Genomic DNA, 24,897 nt, shown 5'->3' on the forward strand with positions numbered 1-24,897 from the left:
TGTAGTCAAGACCAAGTCCTACTTTCAGGACTTGTTGTATCTTCCAAGTAGTCAGTATGTGTCCTCTTTTAGATACTGGACTTGGTAAAGGGCCTCTTACTTTGAAGACCACTGTTAGCTGCATCCTCAGCCTCCTCCAGGGTGGTTACTTCACCCCACATTCCCAGCTCTCCCCAGGATGTGGCCCTCCTCTGAGAGAATCTTGGGTTCCCCTCCTCAATGTCCAGGATGTGGCATACAGAGTTGGGCAAAAAGCCCAAGGGCCAGCCCTGGAGAAATGGGAACATGCTTTGACAAATGCTCAGTGGATGGTTATGGACTACTAGGCAATAGTACTTTCCTGGCCCTGTCTTCCTAGTCTTTCTTAGTTTTCCCAGTGAAACACTTGCCAAGCGTTTACCAAACACCTACTGTGTGCCAAGGAGCAGAACCAAAGCATATATATTCAAGGAATTCACATCCTAGGGGCAGAACCTCCAAGTACTTCCTCAATCCCAGAATCTTGTAGAAGGTTCTGGGTTAACAGATGAGCAACAAAGTGTGACATGAACATGGAAGATGGGTAGATAATTCCCCATGGCTTGGGCAGTGGGAGGACTAGGAAGGTCTGACAGAGTGGTGGGCTGGCCTGATCCACGAAGGCCAGGCAGGGCTTCCTCCGGCAGGAAAAGGCGTCCTGGCTAGAAGGGACAGCACGTATAAAGCATGCTGGTGGGAGGTACATGGACTGCCTGGTGTCACATGGTTGATGATTCTAAGGGGCTCTCAGGGAGAGTGATGGGAGACAAAGTGGAGAAAGCAGTGTGAGGCCAGAGTAGGGGTCTAGTCTCATCCCTGAGCAATGGGGAACAATTGGTCGGTTTTAAGTAAGAGTGGAGCATGGAGCGATCCTCTTGGCTGTTGTGTTGAGGCTTCTCTGGATGGTAGGGGCAAGAGGGAGAGAAGGATAAATAAGAAAGAAGCTGCCTTTCATCAAATTAGTCCACAACACCTTGAAAGTGAACCCTTGGAGTACATATTTCTCCTATGTAGAGGCCCCTGTCCCTTCCACAAACCATCTTGTGAAGACTTTTCAGTGATTGCTGGATCCCAGATGGCTTTGGGTATGCTGACTCCACACACAGAACCCTCACCCAGTCTTTCCTGAACCCTCCATAGCATAGGCAAGTTAACTTGTGTGTGCTGCACAGGTCTCCCTTCTGGAAGAAGTTGCTGATTCTCTGCAAGGAGTGCAGGTCACAGACAGACTCCAGGTGTTAGCACCTTCAGGGTCTGCCTGAGCTTTTGAACTGAGGCCAAGCTCTTGCCAGGCCGCCCCAGCAAGTGGCTGAGCATGATGGTTTCTCTAGGGCCTGGCCATTTCTGTATAGCTCCAGATTCTTCTAATACAAATCTTTGTTTTGGAACTTCCTGTTGGGTTGGCTGGGACTTGGTCAGACTTGTACCATTGTCTGAGCTTCTCTCTGCCTCATCCTGCTTCCCCCTCTCCCTTTTACCTTCCACAGGTATTGCCTCCAGCACACTGTTTACATTCCTACTGTGTCTCAGCATCTGTTCTCCTGGGAATACAACTGGTCCACCTGAACATATGATCTGTGCTGCTGTTGGTGCACGAGGACAGGAGGGAAATAAGCTGGAAGCCATGGATGTGGAGAGTCTGGCTTCAAGATGGAGCTTGTTTACCTGCAGGTAGGGCTCCACCCCTGCACCCTGTTGAGTCCCCCGCCTGGCTGTGGTACGAAGAGCCACCCTGCATACCCTCACCCAGTAGTGGAGTAGGCCGAGGCAGCCAGTGTGGGGTCCAGCGAGTGACATGCATCATCGAAGGTGCTTATTATTTTGATGAAACACAACACATTTCTTTCAGCCTGTAAAATCAAAGGTGTGCAAAAAGGCTGTTTTCAGGGTGTAAAATGCCCCTCGTTTCCCTGTGGCGGTGCATAGTTATTATGCCTCTGGGGCCTTTGTGCATTTTTCAGGTATGAGTGACATGAGGCTGACTGGGTGGCCTTGGCACCTTGTCTCTTTAGAGAAAAAGGAGACAGGGCTTCTTCCCGATTCCCTATAAAAACCAGTTTTTGTTTGAAGACCTGCCTTTCCTGCTAGTGCCTAATACCAATTATGTCTTTCCAGAGGTGGTGAGATTCTTCTGAAAGGATTTCTTGGAAACCTTGTCTTAACAACCGTATCATCCTGGTGCAATAAGAATATATGAATGGGAGGCCAGTGTGGACAGTAATAGGGCCGGGAGGCTTCATCTCCCCATGGAAAGTATAAGACACAAACAGTATAGTTGAGATCATGAGGACCTGGTTTGTAGCGGGTCGTGGGAAAGGAGAGAAGGTGGAGTTGGGAGAGCAGGTGGGAGGTGAGACACATCCAGAAGGGACTGGGTTTCATCACCAGTGACTGCCATGAGTCTAACTTAGTTATCTGGTTGGATAGGGATGCATTTACTGAACTGGGGACCCAGGAGGAGTTGGGAGTAATTTGAGGGAGAGAAGTAACTCCAGTTTAGCATCTTTTGACTCAGAGATGCCTGTGGGACACCCCAAAGAGGACATCCCAGTTAACTTTCAGTTTCCTTTAGTTCTGCTTGCAAAATCAGACAGAACCAGCATCCTGTCAGAGGCTGTTCTTCCCCTTTGGTCCCTCTGCTGGGCTTTCTCCAGCCCCTTGCCCTCAGGCAAGAGAGGAGCCAGCAGTGCAGTCTGCCAGGAGCTCCAGGGGCAGGCTCTTAACACAGCAGGGCCCTTCAGATGTTCCACAGCAGGGCCCTTCAGATGTTCTGTAACTGACAACCCCAGGCCCACTGCCTGCCAGCATCTGTTCACAGAGACACGGCATCACAAACTCTCCGGACTGGAAGGGACGTTGGAGGTCATCCACTCCAGCTTTGCGGATGGCATTTTCAGACTGTTCTAATAACTCAAGAGTTACTCCTTCTTTTGTGTGGAAGGCTGTTTCTTCTGACTTCCTCTTAATATGCTGCCGGGTCTCCTTCCTAAGGAGAAGCATGCTGGGCCTCGTTTTTGTGGATCTAGCAGCGAGAGACATGACGAAGCCAGATTTGGGAACACAAGTTCTTTTTGTCCTTCACACTACAGCTACGAGAATGGTCTCCATGGTTACAGCAGCTTCTCAGAAATGTCTGGATTTTTCGTTTTCTGTATTTCTCTAAATGTCTAGTTTATGAATAATCTGCTTAGGTGACCGGCTGGAAAGTTTCTGCATGTATATGAATATCAAGAAGTACATATTTATATACATTCAAAAGAAAAGTAGGCTGATAGGCATTTTTGGCAAATTTTTTTTCTCCCACTATAAAAATAAATTAGGATTGACTTTAAAATTTTCAAGTTAAACAAGATTCAACGAAAGAAACAGTGCCTTCATGTTCTTCAAAGGCATGTGAACCACAGAGTGGCTGGAGCGAACCTAATTATGTTTTCTTTAATGTGAAATAGCTATTTGCCTGACGTTCCATTCGCATCTCACCGTCGCATTCAACTGGCTGGGACATCGATTTTTTTCTAGGGCTTCCTTTGAACATGAAAGCATTTTTCCTGTTTCTCTCCATTTCCCACCTTGTGAAATACATGATAAGAATGAATCAATAATTACATTGTTAGATAAAAATGAATACAAATTTTATTGAAAAACAACACCAGCAACAACATGGAGAAAGCATACTCAACAGCCACTGGCCCACACAACTCAATGCACACATTATGAGAAGTAATCACCTCTTTCAATTGCCGACTACTTACTCCAAATGAAAAGAAATTATAGACCTAAGATAAACCGAGGTGGGCTATAGAGGCATACCATCTTTGAAAATTTTGCCAATAGCAAATGATGTAGTGATGCTGTTAACCCTCTGTTTGCTGCAGGCAGACCAAGATATCTCAGGAATTAATTGGTTTGGAGAGGAGAAAACCCACTCCTTCTAGTGAACATGGCATCTAAAACCTCAGACCACTGGGAAAACTTTTCTCCTTTTCAAGTCCTTTGAGAAGAGGATTTCACAAACTTTCTTGGCAACTTGTCCCTCCTGCTTAACAACAGGAAATAGTTCTTTATGTCTAGCCGAAATCCTTCATGCTTCAGTTAGTCTATTTATTTCCTTTTAATCTCAGCAGGCAGTGAGGAGGCTGTCCTGGTAGGACAATGTAACATATGGGGAACTCACAATGATCATAATCAGATTGAAAATGGAGTCCAGCTGAGCTGGTGGCACTTCTGAAACAAGCTGGAAAGAAGTGAACTGCAGTTGTGGTTGTAGTGCCTCTGCCCACCACTCCTCCACCCTCCGTTCCCTTCTGCCCTGTGGCCTGGGGGCTGCCATCCTGAGAATTGCAAGCAGATACTTTCTGAGTTTGATCGGTTCCAGTCCTTCAATGGTATAGTAATGAGTGTAGTCACAGCTGTTCCATCCAGTCCTATGTCAAGTGCTTCTGTTTCAAGAGGTGATTTCCAGGCACAACAGTCCCATCACATCCCTTGTCTTTTCAACACACCAGGTTGTCCCCCAGGATGTCCTCACAGCTTGTGCGTGACAAAGATGTCCTCCGTGTACATATAAGGAAGCACTGAGAAGCCACGAGAAAGCACTTAGTGATTTTAACATAAACATTTCCACGGCATTTTCAAGTTCTGCGTAAAAAGCCCGGTGATAGATCAGCCTCGCGGTGCGTAGCGCCGGCAGCTCCGCACTTCGGACACCTGGGGGCGCCCGTGCCATTCCACCGGCGACTGGGACTCGTCATCCGGGAAACAAAGATGGGGATTTAAAGAAAAGCCTTCAAAATGCAACTCCGAATGTCTACCCTGAGCAGCATGCGTGTAAAAATTCATGAAGATTAGATTTCATTTCATGTATTTTTACTTCGGTGGAAAGAAATGCAGGTGATTTTCTGACTGCGCCTACAGCTGTCTTTACAAAGGGGGTGCCTGGTTAAATGAGAGGGAGGGGCTTGCCGACGCCCTGCGGTGCTTTGAGGGGCGGGGCCTCCCTCTCTGGTGCTGGGGACAGCTCCTATTTTGTTGGGTGGCATTCTCTGCATGCTCCAGGATGTATTGATTAATTATATTGCATATCGAAAAGGTATGGGGGTCTCCAGCAGGACTAAGGGAGGCAGCCAGCGCGGGGTCCAGTGAGTGACATGCGTCATCGAAGGCGCTTACTGTTTTGATGAAACAAACACATTTCTTTCAGCCCATAAAATCAGAAGTGTGCAAGAAGGCTGTTTTCAGGGTGTAAAACTCCCTTTGTTTCCCTGTGGTGGTGCATAGCTGTTATGCCTCCGGGGCCTTTGTGCATTTTTCAGGTGTGAGTGACACGAGGCTGGCTGGGTGGCCTGGGTGGCACAGACTGCGGAGGGCGCAGGACCTGCCCAGGACAGTTCAGCCCCCCAGGGGAGACACCCCTTGTGCTCGAGGCCCCCGGCCTTGTGAGCTGGTTCTGGGCTAGGCCACTCTGCTGGGTGGCAGTGGGGACTTTTAGGGGAGGGATCCCGGGGGATAATGAACAGAAGTGTCTGGAGCCTGGATCTTCAGTCAGGCTTGGGCAGGGGAGGCTGCTGCTGCCTGGCAGTTTCCTCACCCTGTGCTCTGGATGGCAGGGGCCAGGCCCTCTTGGTTCACCTCTGTAGCCCAAGCATCTGGCACTTACCAAGGCACTCTGTGAGCATTTGTTGGATACAGGGATGTGAGGGTGAGTGCCACGGAGGAAGCTATGAGGGTCCCAGCTGGCCCTGGCTGTGGCTGAGCCTGGAGGCCTGTGGAGGGGCTGTGGGGAGAGGTGCCAGGCAGTGCTGGCTCTCAGGGGTGGGGGGCCAATGAGACAGCCAGGGGCCACGGAGCTGGAGAAGCCGGGAGTTCAGCAGGGAGCATGTCTGTGTGCCAGGATGGTTCTGCAGTGGCCATGTGGGGCCTCTCTTGCCTTTCCCTCTCATCTGCCCTCGCTGAAGCCAGCCTTTCCTCCGTTGCCATGGCAACGGCAGCCTGAGGTGCTGCTGAGGGCCAGCTGGGCATCTGAGGCCTCTCAGTCTGTGCCTGAGCAAGCAAGGGGCCCTGAGCTGTCCCCATGCAAGGTGAGACTGGAGAGGGGTGTCTTCTCAGAGAAGGGAGGAAAGGAGACGGAATAGGACGTTTTCTCTGAGACAGGCACAAAAGCTGCTCCCGCGCAGCTGGAAGTCTTCCCAGCCCTGGCTTTGCTGGTAGAGACACTGGGGGCAGGCAGAGCCCTGTTAAAGTGTGAGTCTCCTCGGCATTGCCGCACTGCACTACTCACCTGATCTGCGCCCAGGTCCTTATTCAGGGCTATCCACAAGACTCCCCAAGGGCCTGGCCAGCCTCTGGAGGCTCCCTGTGGAGGCGGAGCAGGGGCCTGAGGCCCAAGCTCTGCGAGGGCCTGGAGGGCATTCCAGGCCTTAGACTGAACTAACTGCCCTGCGTACTCCTCTCAGAGCAGAGCTGGAGGTCTTACACCCTCAGACCCAGGCTGCAGCTCTGCCAACAGTGTCCCTCCCACCTGGACAGCCACAGTGGGCATGGGCTGCTCTTTGCTTTCCAGTCTCCTCACAACTTTCTGGTTGTCACATTCCTGACTATACTTAGGGACGTTGGAGATGATCAGCTTCCAGCTAGTTGTGGGTCAGCTAGCTTCCTCACCACACCCTTTTTCTTGGGCTCTTGAAGAACAAGAAGTAGCTAATGAAGAGGCAGAAGGATGCGGAAGATGATGAGGTCTGGGAGGAGAAGATAGTCCAAGATTCCCTGGGGGCCCGGAGCTGTCGAGAGGCACGGTGATATTGCTTGAAAGGGGCTCTGTGATTCAAGGACAACCCAGCTTTGCAAATCATGTCCCCTTGGGCATGGAAGAGAATTCTCTAAGCATCACGTGAAAAGCTGTCAACCTGGGCAATATCCCTGCTTTCCCACATCAACCCTACAACAACAAGAACAACAGCAGCACTAATACGAGAAGGGGCATCTGGATGCAGGTGTACAGTTTACAATACCTTAGATTTACATAGCACCTTTTCCTTCTAAAGAGCCACTGCCTCTGCCCCTTTAGTCACAGCCACACCTGAGTGAAGGCTTCGGAACACAAAGATCACAGCTCCTGTGGCAGAGGTGGGACACTGAGGCAGAGGCCTAGAAGGGATTTCATGCAGACTCAGTGGTGTCCAGGGCTCCCTGCACTTCCCTTGAGCCCTCCCTGGGGAGGTCTGGCCTTGGCCCTTTGGGAGGGTAAGACCGGGGGCACAGCCCTCACTGGGCATTCACTTTGTATTTCAGGATGTAGGAGTAGAAATTGTGGTTGGCATTCTCCAGCACCATGACATAGACTTCCTGGCAGCCAGCTGTGCTGCAGCTTCCCTCCCAGTAGCCCTCGTGGTTCAGGGTCAGGGGCCATGTGTCCTGCCCCTTTACCAGGACTTTGGCAATACCATGCAGCTTCAATTTGAATGGGACGTTCCGGTTGGCAGGAAGCACACCTGACAGAGGCTCCAGCAGCTCATTGTCCTGCCCCCAGTTGCCAAAGCTCTCAGGGAACATGGGCCAGTTCACCTTGGTGTTGGCACAGCATAGGAGGTAATTAAAGACAAAGATGTAGTTTCCTGGTTCCTGTCTCTTCTTGACAAAGATCTTGAGGGCAAACTTGCCTGCATGGGGCAGCTGGACTTTCAGCTCGGTCTGCTTCTCCCGGTGCAGCTGGAAGATGTAGCGCCGCTGTGTCTCCTCAGTGATGGGGCCATCATCCCCGTGGAGGGAAGCCAGGACGTTAATGCCCTCCTCCACGCTAAAGCTGATGGAGCAGCGCCCGTCGCTGGTGTGGATGATAGGGTCAGGGTGGGAGGGCTTCATGATGCCCATCTGCTCCGAGAACCAGCTGGGGCCCACGGGCTGGTGAAGCTCAGCAGGCAGCTGGACACCCATGTCCACATAATTGCACTTGAGCGTGTACTCCAGCACTGAGCTGTAGATGTCGGAGTTGCCCTTGGCGAAGATCTGCAGCTTGTGAGTGCCCATGGTTGGAGGGTACACCTCCAACTTCATCCCATTCTTCCTTAGGCTCAGCAGCCCGTGCTCTTGCTTGCCATTGAGCATGAACATGAACAGTGTAGGGGCGCAGCTCTCAATGGTGACCGTGGCCTTCCCGTTCACTGGGGAGAGAAAGTCAGGGTCAGCAGAGATGGGTCCAGCATGTGCCGATGTGCTGGTAAATGTTTAACAACTGTCTCCCTGGGAGAAAAACGTCCTGACTTATGTTGCTTGCCTATGTCCACAGTGTCAATACTTACACCACAGTCCGTTTCAAGCAACCAATATGACTTCACTGAGCCTGGCATAAGCCAGCGGCAGCACACCACTGGAAGGGTTCCCTACTCCCTTCAGGTGGTTTTCTTTGAGAGAAATGAAAGCTAAGGGGCCTCTAGAAAAATTTATCCCCAGCTGTATGTGTGCATCCTGCCCAATTGATTCACATTAGATGAAGGTTGCCGGTGTCCAGAGAGGGTCGTGGGTCAGGAGGGGCACCATCTCCCCCAAGTCTCAGGTCTAGCTTGCACCTTGCTCCCTCCAGCATCTGTCTAAGTGTCAATGCTGTCATGTCAACATATTGTCCTTAAAACTAGTGAGAATGGCTTCACTCCCTGAGACTGTGCACAGGAGGTTGGGGTGGGGCAGTTCCCTGATCCCCACCTCCCCCACCCCATGCTTCTCACATAGGTGTATCTTAGCCGTGTTTCAGGAATGGGTCCTGAAGAGTCAGTGTTTGCACAGGAGGGTCTTTTGCAACCCCCACACTTCCACCCCCCATCTCTCCCCTTGCTCTGAAGTTTCATCTTCATCTGTCCTGGTCATTGATTTTCAGGGACAGGTGGTCAGTTCTCCAGTCTTTGTAGCCCATGGGGACCCACCTGCCTGGTCCCTCCTGGCTCCCAGGGTCACAGGGAGGGACCATGGCTTCTCTTAGGGTCTGGCCTTAATTCTCTCAGAAGCTGGTCATCTGCTCCCAGCCCCAGCAACCTCCCCAGCCCCGTTCACAGTTGAGTGCAAAGGAAGGAGAGAGGCTCTCTGATCCATGTCCCTAGGAACTTCCCCCTAGCTTGGACTCTTGGTGGGAGAGGCAGAACACTGTGCCTGGGCTCTAGGACAAAGGCCTGAATAGACTTCTCATTGAATCTGCATTCCATGCCGACTCCCACCTCAGGAATGGGAGAGGCCCACATGGGCCAGCGTGATGGGGAGGCTGCTTAGACAGCCCCTCTACCTTCTTCACGGCTGTCCCACCTCAAAAGCTGTCCCAGCCCTCTCAGATACTGCCCACTCTGCACCTGCCCTACACTCCCACACATCCCCCCACTGCCTCCATTTCCCCTCTGCCTGTCAGCTCTCTGGCACTCCAGTGACTTCCCTCTGCCCCCGCCCTCCAGTGACTTCCTAATAACGAGGCCTCTCAGACCTTGGAGGACCTAGGCTGCTGGCCTCCACGCCTTCATCTGAGTACTCTCCCCTCTTTGCGACCCCTACTCTTTGAGGCCTGGCCCTCATCCCACCCTCTGAGCACTGCTTAATTCCAATGCCATTGTTTCCCCTTCTGTTACACTGAAATTGTGTGACTCTTGGTGCTTTCGTGCTATTTTATTTGTCTACATGCTTTCTCTATTGCCTTCAGCCACTGCATGCCACATCTGTCCCATGGTAACCTCCAAAGGAAGGTGACCAAGATCAATAGACTTGCTATCCCCTCTTGGTGAAAACCCTCCTCTCCCCTCACTTCTGAACCAGCTCAGTGGGCAGAAGCTACCTCAGCTCCTCACTGCTCACGGCCCCTGGTCCTGTTCCATCTCACAACTGGCTGTGAGTCTTTTCTGCAGAGTGAAGCCCAGGTCCCCCTGTGATTCACCTTTGATTGTGGAGCACCACCCAGCACCCCACACAGCAGCCCCAGGGCTCCTTTGAAAACATCCACCTGGCTACTCCTGGGCTGACGGCAGAGCCCTCAAGCTGGAGACCCATGGAGAAGCCTGTCTCTTCCTGCCTCACCAGTATCAAGCACTCTCTCAGATCCTCCAAGGCCACACCTCTTCATGCCTCAGGGTCCTCTTACCCTCTCCTCCCTCCCCACCACTTCCCCCAAACCTGGATAAGGCTTCATGGTAATGTCCCCATGGCAAAGCAGCCCACCCGGACCCCTCAGCTGAGGCTGAGTTCCCTGGCAGCTTCTCTCCTAGCCCTGGCTGTCCTTCAGGGAACATTCCACTGCTGTAACTCATCATGTGAGCATTTTTGTGTAGTGTCCGAACTCCTTGCTGGCCTGTGGGCTCTGTGGTGAAGGGGCTAGCCTGTTTCATTTCCTGCCACATCTTAGTGCCTGGTTGCGGTGCCTCACCCAGAGGGTTCTTGCCAAAGGTGTGTTGAATGACTGGGAAGACTTGAAATAAAGGACTGGCCACCCCTGCAGACCTCTGTGGGAGTCCATGGCTCTTCCAGTTCCCCCTGCCTCCTCCTCCTCCCCTCTCCCGTCCTCCTCCCCTCTCCCCTCCATGGCGCTCTCCTAGAGCCTGGCAGCTTTCCACCCCCCTATCTAGGTGCCCTCTTTTTCCTTTCCTTTCTGCTCACCTCAGTTTCCCTATTTTGCTTCCTTCCCCTCCCCACTCTTAACAGAACTAGCTGCCACAAAGAAATACTCTGTAAACATGTATCAGATATATGGAATCATATTTAGGTTTAGATTTCTATAAATTAAGGAATCTGGTGTTTATATTTTTGTGTTTCTTAAAAAGGCAAACTCCACTCAATGACATCAGTTTGGTGTTGCTTTGACCTGGTCAGTTCTTTCCGATATTTCAATGGCCTATGATACATTGAACAAGCCCTCCATCTGTTGTAAGCATAGGAAATGGATTCTCAAATTGAGCAACTTCACACTGTTATTTTAGCCGCAGGAGCTGCCAGGTATTTGGAGTTGGAAGAGTATGCAAGAGCTCAGCAACCTGGCAAAGGAAGCCATTGTGTGGTGGAAGGGACAAGTCAGTTGGAACTAACTTGGGGACACCTCTGCTCCTCACTGCCCCATTGCCCTGAAGCATGGGTTGGAGCTCCCTAGGGGCTCTGGGCCCACCCACAGGCACCCTGCGCTAATAGTCAGTGTGAGCTCAGACCTCCTGTCCTGGGTGGATGGAGGCCCCAGTGGCAGAGACGGTGCCACCAGGCAGTCCTTTGCTGAGGTGTGGGAGGCTGGGCTGACCCGACTTACAGGGCTCTGCAGCGTGCCTAGGCTGTGTGCCCAGCACTGGATCAGGCGCCAAGGCCTTGGAGAGGCATAAGAGACAGTCTTCCAGAGAAGGCCCTGCTTTTTTGTGACCAGTTCTGGCCCTCCAGGGTAGCCCCCGTATGCCTCAGAGTGTGCAAACATATTCAGCTGCCATGGCTCTGTGGTGACGGTTGGGAGATCACATGTCAGCCCAGGCCAGCCATGGGAGATGGCTAAGCTGGGTATCCTATACTGCCCCAGGGGAGTGGGCTGGAAATGGCTGGGTCCCGCCTCCAGAAGGGAGGGGTACTGAGCCAGCCAGGCGGAGGTGCTGGAGCCTGGCCCTCATCCAGGGGTGCCTGAGTTTGGAGGCTGGGGGCTTACTGTGTTCCCGCCTCTCCTCTGCTGCCTAGAACATGTTCATCTCTGTCTAGCTACTATGCCTATTCTCCTCTCCCAAGACCCAGCTCAGTGGCCACCTCCCTAAGGAAGTCTGCCCCAACTCTCTGTCTCGGGTGGGACTGGCCCCACCTGTCCTTGGAGACCCATGCTGCTCCCCATCTTTGCTGGTTGGACCACCAACACCCAGATTCCAGCTCTGCTGAGGCCATGTATTCTCTCCAGCAGGAGTTGGGGAAGAGAACACAGCAGGCCAGTAGCTTCTGTTGGGGACCTGAGCCCAGGGGCTATACGTAGCCAGGGTGATGCAGTCCTTTTCCCTGCTATGTGAACTGAGAGAGACTCACCCAGCTAGGAACTGCCCAGCCCTGGCTTCTGTGACAGGCCAGGCTGTGTGTTCAGCCTTCAAGTTCTAGGAAACCTGCAGCCTTCAGACACATCCCTTTCTGGGTTAATGCTAGTGTGAGTGAACTTCTGTCCCTGCTGATGTGGCCTATGCCCCTCCCCTGCCCTGATGGCCTGGGCTGCCTCAGCAGCCTCCACACATCCACATGCACACACAAGCTTTGTGCTAAGCTCACAGGCCATGGCCCTGGAAGGGAGCAGTCTCAGGCGGGCTCCTGGAGGACAGTGCGAAACGCTTCATTCCTGCTGCTAGCACACTGGCACCTGCTCTGGGCTCACCTGTTCTGATCATGGAAGTCTCCGGGTGGGCACTCAGCATCCCTTTGTTGTAGAATTCACTCTTGTGATACATGTTGTTCTCAAACTGCCTCAGAGATTGAGGAGGTTTTAGCAGCTGCCAGTTCTTGTTGTCTGGGAAGTGGTCCTCGATGAACAGTGCAGGGTGGGTGAGGAAGTAGAACTCATTGTAGCTGGAGCAGAGACAAGCTGGTTAACAGCCATCTCCATGCAGGGGAGGCAGGGGCCCAATACACCCACTGGAGTGGTCCTATGGACACCCTGGATGGGAAGAGGCACCATCTCCAACCCTAACATGGGCACTGGAGACTCATCCTCAGTGGATGCTTCCAGAAATTGTAGTCAAGGCAGGGTCTGGGGTCCCTTCTAAGGGAAGGCCACAGCCTGCAACTGTGGTCTGCACTCAGTGCCCTAGGCTGTCGAGGGGAAAATTGACTCCCTCATGCTCAAAGACAATCAGAAGTTCAAAGAGGGGAAAGGCATAGCCTGTGGACCACGCAGTGGGGTCGTGGGAAGGCAGGGAGACAGAGCGCTTGAATTCACTGCCTCCATCTACCCCAGCCTGTTTCTGTGCTGTGCAGCTGTGCTGGTGGGGACCTTTTGTGGCTCTCCAGGGCCAACTGGAGTGCTGCCTCTCTGGATGTCAGTAATGGGGATCAAGAGAAGAACAGAGAGGCCCTTCCTGAGATGGGGGAGGCTTTGCTCTGCCTAAGAGGAGCAGTGTTGAGCATAACAGAGGTAAAGAGGGCATCTGTGAGTACGCGAGCCCTGTGTGTAGGATGTGTGTGCACACGGCTTGTATTTGTCCCATGTGTGGGAGTGTCAAGATTTAAGCTGCAAAAATCAGAGAGAGCACACTCATGTTTCTGAATAAAAAGGGATCTGAGCTGCTGATAACATCATGATCCATGAAGAATATTGTATGTAGCCTCAGGTTAAGGCCAGGATTGGCCAGAGCCCCAGAGGACAGAAATGCTCCAGTGCCCTGCACCCCAGCCGCCCTGCCCCACTGTGCCTCACAGTGACCCTGCACCGCCAATAGCACCCCTTCCCCAAAAACCACAGCCCTTTCCTCAGAAATGTGATACGGTCTCACTCAGACCTGAGAGGAGAAGGAGTCTGGTGTCTGGGCAAAGCAGTAAGAGAACATTCTGGCATTTGTGCCTGGTAATGTGGTCAATGGCCAAAGTCTGGAAGGGAACCTGCCAACAACTAAAGAAGGCTATTAGCCCTGCCTTTCCTCACATGTGGTCTGGGGGCAAACGCTGCAGGCTTTCAGTGCTTTGGTGGAGGGAGTTATAGGGAGTCAGAGTGGGGAGTTTCTCAGCGGAGGGTGAGGTGACAAAAGGGTCTGGGCCCTCACAATTGGCCTGGAGCCAGCCCACTTCAGAGACAGGGAGGAGTGGGCGTGGGGCCTCCTGGCTCTCCTTCCCCTCCCGCTTGGCCTTCTCCACCTGCTGCTTCATGCAGCCTGGCACGTCCTCCACTTCCACCTGCCAGACACCCAGCAGAACTGAGACAAGTACTTACAGGAAGGTGAATTTGGAGGTGGTGGTGTCCACCAGGCCGCTGCCCCAGGTGCTGTCCACCAGGTGCCATCTTCCCTCCAGGTACACAGCATTCCAGGCATGGTCAAACTCCCCCGAGAAGCTCTGCCCTGTCTGGTAGCCGAAACCCTTGGAGTAGCCAGGCACGGTCATGCACTGCACTCCGGCGAGCCTGGGGGCAGGACAGGGGGTCTGAGAGGGGGATCCTGCTGCAGCTTGCCTCCAAGTTTGTCCATGGTCTCAGGTTTCAGGCATGTTTGCTGCCCATCAATTCTCCCTGTCTATCCTTTTTCTTGCTTCTTGTACTCACATATAAACAGCCTTGAGGGCTTTTATCTCTGGGCATGGGGGACAGGGAGATACAGTGCTGGCTGGCCCTGTCGGTACAGACTGGCTGCAGTCTCCGCTGTCTGCTCCTCCCCTGAGACCAACACCATTCAGATCACTTCTGAAATGTTCATCCCTAGAGCCTGCTTGACACGCTCCTCAAGCAGCTCTTCAGGAGGAAAAAATGGGGGCAAGCGTGAGGCTGGCTTCAAGAAAATAGGACCCGAGAAATGACAATGTTCCTGCAACAAAACCTACATGTAAGGAGTAAGCACAGCTGCTGGGAGAACCAGGGTGCTTCTGGACATGCGACTGAAGAGATGGGTCTCGTGACACGGGTGGGATGTCGGGGAGTTGCTGGTTGTGAGGGTACAGAAGCCAAGCCCTACTCCCCTGCTACTCTTCCCAAGGATGCCTGCACGGGAACCCCAGGGCAGGCAGTGGGTGTCTCCAGCCCTGGCCCAGGGAGGACTGGCCAGCTGCCAGTTTCCTCAGGTCTGACTGGCAGTTCTGTCCTTTGTGAACATGGTGCAAAAGCCATCATGGTGCATTGAGGTCATTTGCTGACTGCCTGCCCTGGCCACAATTCTGGAGTCTCCTGTGGCTGTCCTGAGGGGAATGGAAATGCTGACCAGTCAACCTGAGCTTTGGGGTCCTTTTGACATTGTGCTCCCCCACTGCTTATAGTAGAGCTGGCACTGCTTTCTGGGAACCTGGATGGGAATATGGGCATGGATCACCTCTGAGGAAGATATAAAACTAGACATTTGGAGTTAAAACCCTGAGGCCCAGGCCTGGGCTATGGGCACCAGCCCAAGGCCAAAGCAAGACCCCTGGGTGTCCTTTCCCGGCCAGCTGGTCTTGCTCCTCAGCAGCCCTGCTCCCCCAAGGACAGCCAAGGGGATGGACTGTGCAGACAATTTCACTGCTAGTCTGACCTAGGGACATCCCATGCTAGCCCTCCTAGGGCCTTTGTGTAAATTAGAAAAGGTGCCCCTTCCTCAGGACATTTTCCTTGCACTCATGGAAAATTGGTGTAATAGATACAAAACCTGTGAAACCGAGGATGTGCTTGATGCCCCTTTGATGGGGCTCCTTTGAGCATCACACAAGCTGCTCAGTCCCCAACTCAGTGCTGACCCTGTGCTCTACTCAGCTGAGCTGAGTCTGCAGTCCAGGGTGTTGGTGGGGCCTGTTTCAATGAGATGGGCCCATGGGGCTGGGCCCTTCCACAGACCAGGGCTGCAGCCTCAGTTGCTCTAAACAAGAGGGCCACGGAGCCTCCCAGGGTAATGGGGTGAAATGGCCATGCATCTACCATAGGAATCGGGGGAATCTTCCCTGTAAAAATGAACGTGTAATTTAAAATTAGCAAAATATTGGATTAAATATTACTAATATATGTCACTTGCTGAGAGAGTCATTGGGATCGAATGTGATGTCCTGAGGGTTAACAGATTCTACTTTCCCTGCCATCAGTGTTTCTTCACATGTATGCAGTGATGATGTGTTACCGTGTCTGCCTTAACCTCTGCTCACCTGCGGCAAGTCCGGGCCACTAGTGCTGAGGTTCCTTAGGGGCTTGGAAGTTTTCCAGCCCCCGCCCTTTTGCCTGTTGCTTCACAAAAGGAGGTTCAGGCCTCCTAAGCCCTCTAAGGAATCCCATGAGAACATACCAGCTGGGCTCTGTGGGAAGGCTTCTGGGAGCACTTGGGGGCACGGGGACAGACTGCAAGAGAAACTAGATCCCAGTGTTGTGATTTTCTGCTGGCAAAGGCCATAAGCCACTCCAGGGCGGATGGAGGCAGGAGCTGAGGAGACCATGGAAGGAGGAGGAGAAGGGGCAGCCTGCATGCCTGGAGTGCCCTCTCCTCATTTCTCTGCAGTGCAGACAGCGGAGGGTGGTGGGGAGAGCTGAGGAGATGCAGGGCTGAGGGGGTTGTTCTTAGGATGAGGAAGTCTGGATGTGTTTATAGTCTGAGAGGAAACAGCTAGCAGAGAGGGACCAGAGGAAAGCAAGGCCAGAGGAGTGGGTGGAGGTGTAGGGGTGGGATAGACATTCGATAGGAGGTGGGGCCCCATCTACTCAGAGACTGGGTGAGGAGAAGAAATGTTGTGAAAAATATTTAGTGAGCTAAGCAGTGCCCCTGACACGATGTGAACTGACAACAGCATGTCAGTCTCTCCAGTCAGCACAATGTCATGCCGATGCTGTGTGTGTGTGTGTGTGTGTGTGTGTGTGTGTTGCCTGCATGCACAGAGAAGGAGGGGCAGGGAGTGAGAGGGGGAGAGATGGCACAAAAGGCACCTGATCTCTTGGCAATGGGATTATAGATGATTTTAATGTTTTTCTTGAAACTTCTCTATATTTTCTAAATTTTTAATAATGATTATATGTTACTTTGAGAATTGGAAAAAAAGCCATAAATACTACTTAAAATTATATTCTTCAAGAAATTACTTTCCACTGCTGCCTAGAATGTCTGTGCATATCACTTTCCCGGATGATGTGGAGGGATAAGGGGAGTCCTGGGAACAATGGGGCTTGGAGAATGGCTCGTTTTGCATTAAGGTGAACTGATTTAGTGGAGCTGCGGACCTCTGCACATGCTGCCCACTGATGCTTGTCCTCTGCTCAGAGCCACCTGGAGTCAGGGAAGGAAGGACAGGAATTTAGCATTTGTGCAGCCTCCAGGCGGTGGGGTAAATCAGAATGGGTATGGAATATCCTCCTGGGAGAAGCCATGTCCTAGGCCATGTGCCCAGGGGGACATCCTGCCCTCAAGGGGGTGAAGTGGAGGCAAGATTGGAAAAACCAAGTCAGGGAGCAGTAGTGAGAGCCTGCCCCAGCCCTGGAAAGGAAAGCAGGAGGAAGAAGCAAGGGGCAGGGATGTCCACCTATACTGCTCTGAGTGGGGGTGGTGGCCCCTGAGCCAGGAAATAAGGTCACCTCCCAGGTCTAGTGGTCACCTCTAGGGACACCTTGCCAGGCTTATCATGGGCAGAGAGAAATGTTGGCATGAAATGATCTCCAGGGGTTGATTCTTCTCTGACAGGCTGAGGAGAAGCTGGGAAGGCTGTGGGGAATGCCTGGGGCAGAAAAAAGATGAAAATATAAACTCAGCTATAAGCTTATGCTATGCTTAACTCTGATATGAGGATGTTTTATTACCTGGCAGCAATGTGCCAGATGAATTGGACAAAGAAGGTCATAATGTAAAGCATTATTGTTAATATGCCATAATTCTCGTGCAAAATCCTCTGTATGTATAAGACGATGATTGTGGAACTCACAGGAGTTTTGTCTCCAGCCTCTCTTGCTAGCCAGGATGAACCACAACTCTTTCACGTCATCAAAAGATCACTGGCCGCACACACTATGTATAAAGCACTGTAGCAGGGAATACTATAACATGACATGGCACCATACAACGCAACACAATATAACAACATAATAAAATATCATATCCCAAAAATAAGGCTCAGTGGCTGCCCTAGATGTGCTGATAGTTGGAAGGAGGGTGGATATGGGAACTGTCACTGGAACTGTCTCCAGAACTTTGCTTATAAAATGCCAGTCTATAAGCAAAGCCCTGGAGAGCCCAAAGGTGGAGGAATTAACTTTGCAGGCGGGAGCTGAGAGAGCATTGAAGGAGGGGCAGAGCACTAGAAACATTTCCACCTCCTGAAGAGCTCCGACCAGCCATCCCAGAGCCTAAAATATCACCCAAGGAGATTTATTTAATGACCTCAGACTGCAGAATCTTCACTTCTACTTTCCAAAATTGACAACCTCAATTCCGCCTCCATAGCTCACGGCTGATATGTATCCCAAGCCACAATGAAAACATGGATGTAAGATGCCCTGAACAAGCTGCCAAGGAGCACCCTAGAGGATTTGGAGAAAGCTGTAGAACCCCCTCTCCAGCAATATCAGGGGCTCAGGGACTCAATCAGAGAAGACCCAAGGGCTGCAAAGGACCACATGGCCACCAAATGTGGCCTGATGGGAAGAGACTGAACAGAGGGGCAGCCAAGCAGAAGGCAATGTCATTACCTGGGTTACCCTTGATGAACCCTGAAGCTGCTGAGTCTTCTATGAATGCATTATCCTTATTATTTAAAAAGATCTGTGTGTTCCAGTTTGGTGCAGTGTATCCTAGTGTATTAATTTGGTATTATTTTATACTGAGATGGTCCGGGCCCTGCCATAGGAACTGTGTGATGCTCCTACAGTCAGCACCAATGCCAGGCCCCAGCAGCAGTGTGGCTGAAATATCTGGGTGGGCAGGTGCACCCTACACCAATGGGCTCTGATCACAGTAGACTTTCCCAAATCTGATCACCTCTCCTAGGATGTGTGAGCCAAGTGAGGGAAAAAGGGAGGGAGTGTGCCTGTAGGAGAGACTATGAAGTATGCTTTTCTTTTGGTATTTTGTTGAAAATACTGTGGTTTCTATACTGCAGCAGGACAAACAAACCATGACTTATCTTTCACAATTTATGTACTTGATTTCTTATAATCTGACAGTGTGTTTATATTTCTCCCATGTGCTCTCTTTTCCCTTTTCTTACACACTACCCTTACAGCTAGGTCACTAACTGGTAATCTTGATAATAATTCTCTCTCCAGGGCCCCATGCAGAACCTCATGAGACGTGACTTCAGAGGCCTCCTCTCTGACAGGTGAGGGAGGCGTCAGCTCTTCAGAGAGAGAGGCTGCCTTGCCTGGGGACACACAGCTAGCCAGTGGCCGAAGCAGCAGTGGATGCAGTTGTCCTGATGCATAGTTCAAGAACCTTTTTTTTTTTTTCCACATGTGAAAACATCTATTGGGGAAATGGAAAAAACATTTGACCTCACATTCCTCATACCTGACATGGTAAGTTAATTTTTTTTTCTTTTTTCTTTTTCTTTTTTATTTTTATTATTATTATACTTTAAGTTTTAGGATACAGGTGCGCAATGTTGCACCAGCTCTTTTGTAAATCAAGATTTTGTTTTGATCTATACACTTGTAGGTGGTATAGAGAGTGAAATGAAAAGATGGTTTGCACCAGTGACATAACTCATCTTCGTGAGTGCCATCCTTTGGTGTAGCTATAAGGGTGGGGGAGCTAAGATGTCCCTTTCAGAGGCCTTATACACCAGCATCAGATTTGGTGATAATTTAAGGTTATCCAATGAATCTGCATCTCCCAGAAGGCTTAGATGGCCACTCCCTACCTTTTGGGGCCTTTGGAACCAAGGGATGTTTTAGGATTATAGGGGACATACTGCTAACCAGAAGCAGCCATCTGACTGTACACACTCCTGCCCCTGCTCTCGGTGACAGCTAGAGGATGAGTGGAAAGCCAGCTGACATCTGATTGGTGACAACCAGCTCCCTCAGTGTCAGGGCTCAAACTCGTAATAAGTGCCTGGCTTTGTCCAAAGTCTCCGAAACCTGCTAGCTGGTGATGCTAAAGCCTTGCTAAGGGGAAGAGAATTTACTGGAGGCTGACTCAAGGGCAGCAGTCTGGGGAATTAAGCTTGGCTCCTGTGAGGAAATTAGGCAGAATCAATTAAGGATGCGGGCAATTGAGGCAAAAAGAGAGACATTAATGTTGGATGATAGAAAGTCAGAAGGAAACTGGACCAGCAGTTACAAGCTATAGCACTAACCAAAAAACCCCACACCAGTGATTTGGGAAAGACAGAAGCAACTGAATGATGTTGTGAAAATATCTGAATTCCTCCCTAAATTACTTTATTAAATCAGTCTTTAATGAGGCAATTTCAGGGAGGTGGAATGGACTGGCAAAAAGTAATGATGTCCACCCTGACAACCAAGCAGGGATAAATCAGCAAGTGCAGATTACATGTCCTCAGTTATTAAGGAATTAGCTAATTAATTTACCAAACTTTTGGCAGTTATTTTAAAGGTAAAGAGAGTTAGTAGAGGGATGCATAGATAGGTTACTGATCTTTAAAGAAACAGTTAAAGGAATTCAGGGGACTGTGAGCTATTGCTACACATCTCAGGCAGTGTGAGGAATTTTGCACATGGTAATCACCGTGTTGGAACTAACTTTAAATGATGCAAAATGTTAGGGAGAGTTTTAATGATAAGCTGCAGGCCAGAATAGGGCCATTGTTAAGTATCTGGACCAGGGCAAAAAGCTGACAGTTTCACTCAAGGCAAGTGTCAATTTTCTGAAGCCATGTAGGCTGGCGGAATCAGTAGGAAAGTTCCACAGAGCAAAAGGACTCCAATCAATACTCAAGAAAGACAAGATAGGTCAAAAAACACCCACCCCAAAATTGGGTTGGTAACCGCCAAACTGCAGTCTCATTGAGTCCTATAGCCCTGCCAGGTAGGCAATCTAGTCTCCAATATATAGATGAGAGCACTGAGGCTGCAAGAGGTTAAGGGCCTTACCAAAAGGAACAAAACTAATAGGTGGTAAATTAAAAACTGGGAGCCAGGTCTTTCTGGCTTTAACTTTGGCACTCCTTCTAAAGGATGCTAGGATGCATATACTATATCAAGGAGGTGATACCACTCTAAGTGGTAGACCCAGGTCTTTCTAGCTTCGAATCTGGCATTCCTTCTACAGTATGCTAGAAAGCTTATACTGGATAAAGAGGAATATATCCTGGAACTTGGAAAAAATGCTAAGCATTTTCAAATTTGTAAAATCAGAGGAAAATAATCATGTTCTGAAAGATGCTAGGCATAAATGGAGCTCAGAGACTCATGGCTATTTCATCAGTTAAAAGAGAATTCCACATTCCATTCCACATAAGTCTGCTAGGAATATCCTGTCATTTCTATATGTGTCTATTGAGGGCCTACAGGGTGTAGGATTCTGAGATGGGTATTCGCAGGGGAGGTAGAAGGAGAGAGGAGATAAAGGCAAATATAGATGTATACAGTTGATAGGATGTATGACAACAACCGAGCACAGGTAATTCCTGTATGCACAGAACACAGTCTGGAAAGGAATATGACCAAATGTTACCAGTGTTAGCTGTAAGTGGTGAGATTCAGAGTAATAATTTCTTTTATGCTTTAGTGAATTTTATAAACCATCTACAATGAATGGTATTTTTTAAATTTAAAAATGTTATTAATTGAAAGCATAAGGCAACACATGAGTTTGGTGTGCAACTGGGCTGGGGGTACCAAGGAAGGGGAAGGTTGTGGGCTGTCCTGGAGCGGGGCCTGGAAGGAGCACTGGGGAGAGGGAGCAGGTGTGCATGCAGAGGTGGTCAGGAAGGTGGTGTCACACAGTGCAGGCTGGAAACTTGGCTGAGGTCAGATTTTGGAGGACTTTGCTAGACAGTGTGATCCTTTAGTGGTGTTAGGAACCCAGGACCAGGGGAGCCTGGACAGAGAGGCCAGTGAGGATCCACGTTCCTGGAGAGGCCCACAGGCAGCAGGAGGTATGCTTGGGTCTGGGGTAGGGGGTGGGAAGCAGCCTGGGTGGCATCTTCTGTACCCTGACCCACCGTGGCTGCCTCTGGGGCTGTGGTCTCAGGGATTGGCCTTGAAAGTGAGAAAAGGATTGGCAACTTTTTCAACCACATAAATGTGTAGTAGCTTTAATTTATATTTAATCTTTTTGAATCTGACCTTGGTCCCCAGTGGTAGACCACTGTTTAATTTCATGGTTACACTAAATAATAAAATAAAGCAGTTCTAGACCCTGGGAAAAAAAAAAAAAAAAAGAAAGTGAAAAAAGGGAAGAACAGGAAGCAGAGCAGGACGCTTAGAGTAATTCAGCAGCCAGGTAGGTGCCTGTGCTTGGCAGTGGTGATGGGGGGCAGGAGGCAGCACAACAGGGGGTTTGGGCCAGGAATAGGTTGCATGCACCCAGTGCTCAGCAGCTGCCGCCTCTGCAACACTGAGGCCATCACAACTGCCTGCCTGTGGACTAAGTGTTACGCTTGGTTTGATGAATTGCCACCTGCAGTTCTGGTGGGCTGACATCTGGGTGCCTGAGAAGACTCACTCCCAGAAGCCTAGAAAGACAGTGGGCAGCTGTTCATCCACCCCTTGGGGAGGGGTTCTTTGATGGCCCCAGGGCTAGCTGACTGTTTTCTGGAGGAACCCAGCAGACCTCAGAGGGTAGGCTCAGGAAGCTATGGGGGTCAGTGGCCATCCCCTCCCCCCACCCCACATCTTGAGCCTGTTTTGAGTCACTGGGAACTGGCAATGGCTCGTTCTCCTGCTCAGGCCAGAGCTGTCACCCACCCTAGCAACCTGGCCATATGCCCACTCCCAGAGTGCTGAAAATGGAGCCCAGTGACTCCAAGAGTAGCTGCTTCCCAGTGATTCAGCTGTCCAACTGACAAATCTTTTCAGGTGGGAGATCTTTTGTTTCCCCCAAAAGAGGCCCCCTGTGTCAGCCCTGAGGACAGCCTTTCACAGTCCCCTGGGCATCTGCAGCCACTGTCCTCCCGCTCCCAGGCCTGCCATTCTTTTAACCTTCAGCTGCATAGGGATGGGAGAAGGCGGAAAAAGGGCTTTTTATAACCAAATTATCTCTGTGCATTCATCTGCCATTATGTTAATGCATCGCGAAGCCCGGCAGATGGTACAAAGTCAATTATGCTGGTGTTAAAAAGGGAGAAATTGACCTTTTCAGGACTCACTTGGGTTCTAGAGCAGAGTTTGCAAACTCAGGTTTCAGGCCTGGCATGTGGGCAAAGGCACATGGCACTGTGGAAGAGGGAGAGGGATGGGTCTGGTGGTCAGCACGGGGACTCCTGTCTCTCGTACCTGCACATTCTCTCAAAGAGGCCAGCATAGCCATCACAGTTGGTCTTCTGGGTCCTCAGGATGTCAGTGGGTTTGAAGGCTTGGCGGTCCTTCTCCTGAGCAGCTGCAATGTCATACTCTATAGGGCAGGTGAGGGGATCATGAGGAGCCTGAGCCTGGGAGGCGAGAAGACTCCACCCCAACCCCCAGCTGTGCTCTGGCCATCACCAGCCCCAAGAAACTACAGTGGGCTGAATGGAACTACAGCCCCAGCACAAATGGGATCTGGGAACTGTCACCTCTTTGTGCAAGTGGTGAGAGGAGGAGCAGGCCTTGGCAGAGGGGGCCACCTGGCTCCCCAAGCCTCTGAGGAGGGGCTAGGAGGAGAAGGGACCAGGACAGTGCAGGGGCATGAGGCTCTCTCTGCTAATCCCCACCACACAGCTCTGCACACAGTTCCAGTGAAATCACTCATCCTGTCTTCCTGCAGCCCGAAGGCCTCACGCTGACCCATGGGGCACACACAGCTCATCCCCAAGTGGAGAAGGCTGCTCTCCCACAGCCTGTCACTTCACTAAGGAGGGGATGAAGACATTGCGAAGAAGCCTGAGGCCTGCGGTGAGGCCCTAAGGCAGAAGTCTCTGTAGCTATTGAGGACTCATTGAGACTGTGTATGTGTGTGTTGGCATGGGGATAGGAGCAGTAACGAAGTCCCATAAATGTCCCATTTCTGACCCTGCCCCTTCAAGGCACAGGCACAGCTGGTGGAGTTGGGATGGGAGCTGGGGGTCTCTCAGGTCCTCAGTTTGGACCTCCTACTTGTGCCAGGTGAGCTCATTCTCTAAGCTGCATTCCAAACTGTTGCTCCAGAAGAATAAAAGAAAAGCCCAGTGGCAGCAGGTTGAGAAAGACCTGGCTGGTCTTTATGTCAAAGGACTAGGAGTCCACCTCGTGATCTGGCCCTGCCCACTCTCATTTGTGTTTGCAAGGCGGCAAGGGGCAGCATCCCTTAGCCACCACCTCTGCAGCTCTGCTTGACCCAGGAGCTTCCTAAGGCCATCCTGTGGAGAGCTGTGGGCAGCTGCATAGGCCCAGGTCCCTCAGGTGGCTCCAAGAACCTTGGATACTGGGCTGGGACCAGTGGCCAATGTTGCTAGTGTGGGAGCAGGAAGTGGAGAACCCGCTTTTCCTGGCCCTGGTATTTAATGAACCCTCTGGTATTGCAATCACTTTTCAAACAGCTGCAACTTCTCCCCACCAATCGTCATCCTTCTTGGAGATGACCTGTTGCTCTGGGCTCTCATCTCTGTGGAGATGAGACAAAGGGAAGGCTGGGACAGATGGAAGGCTGCTGCTGGATGAAGTTTCCAGCTCTGGGCATTGGCTATGGGCAGAAGGCTGCAAGGAATTCTCCTCCAACTAACTTTCATGGAGACTCATAGCACATGGTGAATTTTATCCTCCTTGGTTACTCTCTGGTTCATCAGTACAGTCTTCTGGGTACCTCTCCCCTACCTTTCATGTCACTCTGCACACGTGAATGAGCTGATAGGAGCAGAGGCCTGCAGGGAATGGAAGCAAGGGATTCTAGAGCCAGCAGTTCCACAGGTGGGCCTACCTATGTGACGGCAGATCCAGATCCAGATGGCGCGGACCCTTTCCAGGTCAGTGTGGGCCTCCTGGAGCAGGTCATTCACCAGTTCATCTAGGCCACTTTTGGCTGTCACCTGGGGAGCAGGAAGGGTATGCTGTATTAGGGCCTCGAGGAGGGGCTGTTGGGGGCCCAGCATCTTGCACCTATAGCCAGTGCTGCTCTTCCTCCAGGCAGAGAAGCTGGAGGAGAGGTCCTGAGGGGCAAAGGCTGGCTGAGGACAAATTGGGAGGAGGTGGGGGAAGTTGGACAGGGC

The 24,897-nt window shown here is 51.1% G+C and overlaps 1 protein-coding gene and 1 long non-coding RNA gene across 3 annotated transcripts in view; one reads left to right on the top strand and one right to left on the bottom strand.

Moving 5' to 3' along the window:
• The window catches only part of LOC134739185 (uncharacterized), an 86,283-nt gene that overhangs the window by 20,331 nt on the left and 41,055 nt on the right, over nucleotides 1–24,897 (top strand). The window contains exons 2-3 of the long non-coding RNA XR_010125760.1: nucleotides 1,506–1,689; nucleotides 18,878–19,126. This is a non-coding gene — a long non-coding RNA (uncharacterized LOC134739185). The remainder of the gene's footprint in view (nucleotides 1–1,505; nucleotides 1,690–18,877; nucleotides 19,127–24,897) is intronic.
• The window catches only part of KY (kyphoscoliosis peptidase), a 51,244-nt gene continuing 29,975 nt past the window's right edge, over nucleotides 3,629–24,897 (bottom strand). For both annotated transcript variants that reach the window (XM_054483517.1, XM_054483519.1), the window contains 5 exons: nucleotides 24,609–24,717; nucleotides 23,012–23,129; nucleotides 13,901–14,089; nucleotides 12,353–12,543; nucleotides 3,629–8,174 (listed from right to left, as the gene is read on the bottom strand). In XM_054483517.1, the coding sequence (XP_054339492.1) occupies nucleotides 7,279–8,174; nucleotides 12,353–12,543; nucleotides 13,901–14,089; nucleotides 23,012–23,129; nucleotides 24,609–24,717 (1,503 nt within the window). In that variant the 3' untranslated portion in view covers nucleotides 3,629–7,278. The remainder of the gene's footprint in view (nucleotides 8,175–12,352; nucleotides 12,544–13,900; nucleotides 14,090–23,011; nucleotides 23,130–24,608; nucleotides 24,718–24,897) is intronic.

The sequence above is a fragment of the Pongo pygmaeus genome, chromosome 2, assembly GCF_028885625.2.
Source record: "Pongo pygmaeus isolate AG05252 chromosome 2, NHGRI_mPonPyg2-v2.0_pri, whole genome shotgun sequence".
NCBI classification, from domain to species: Eukaryota; Metazoa; Chordata; class Mammalia; order Primates; family Hominidae; genus Pongo; species Pongo pygmaeus.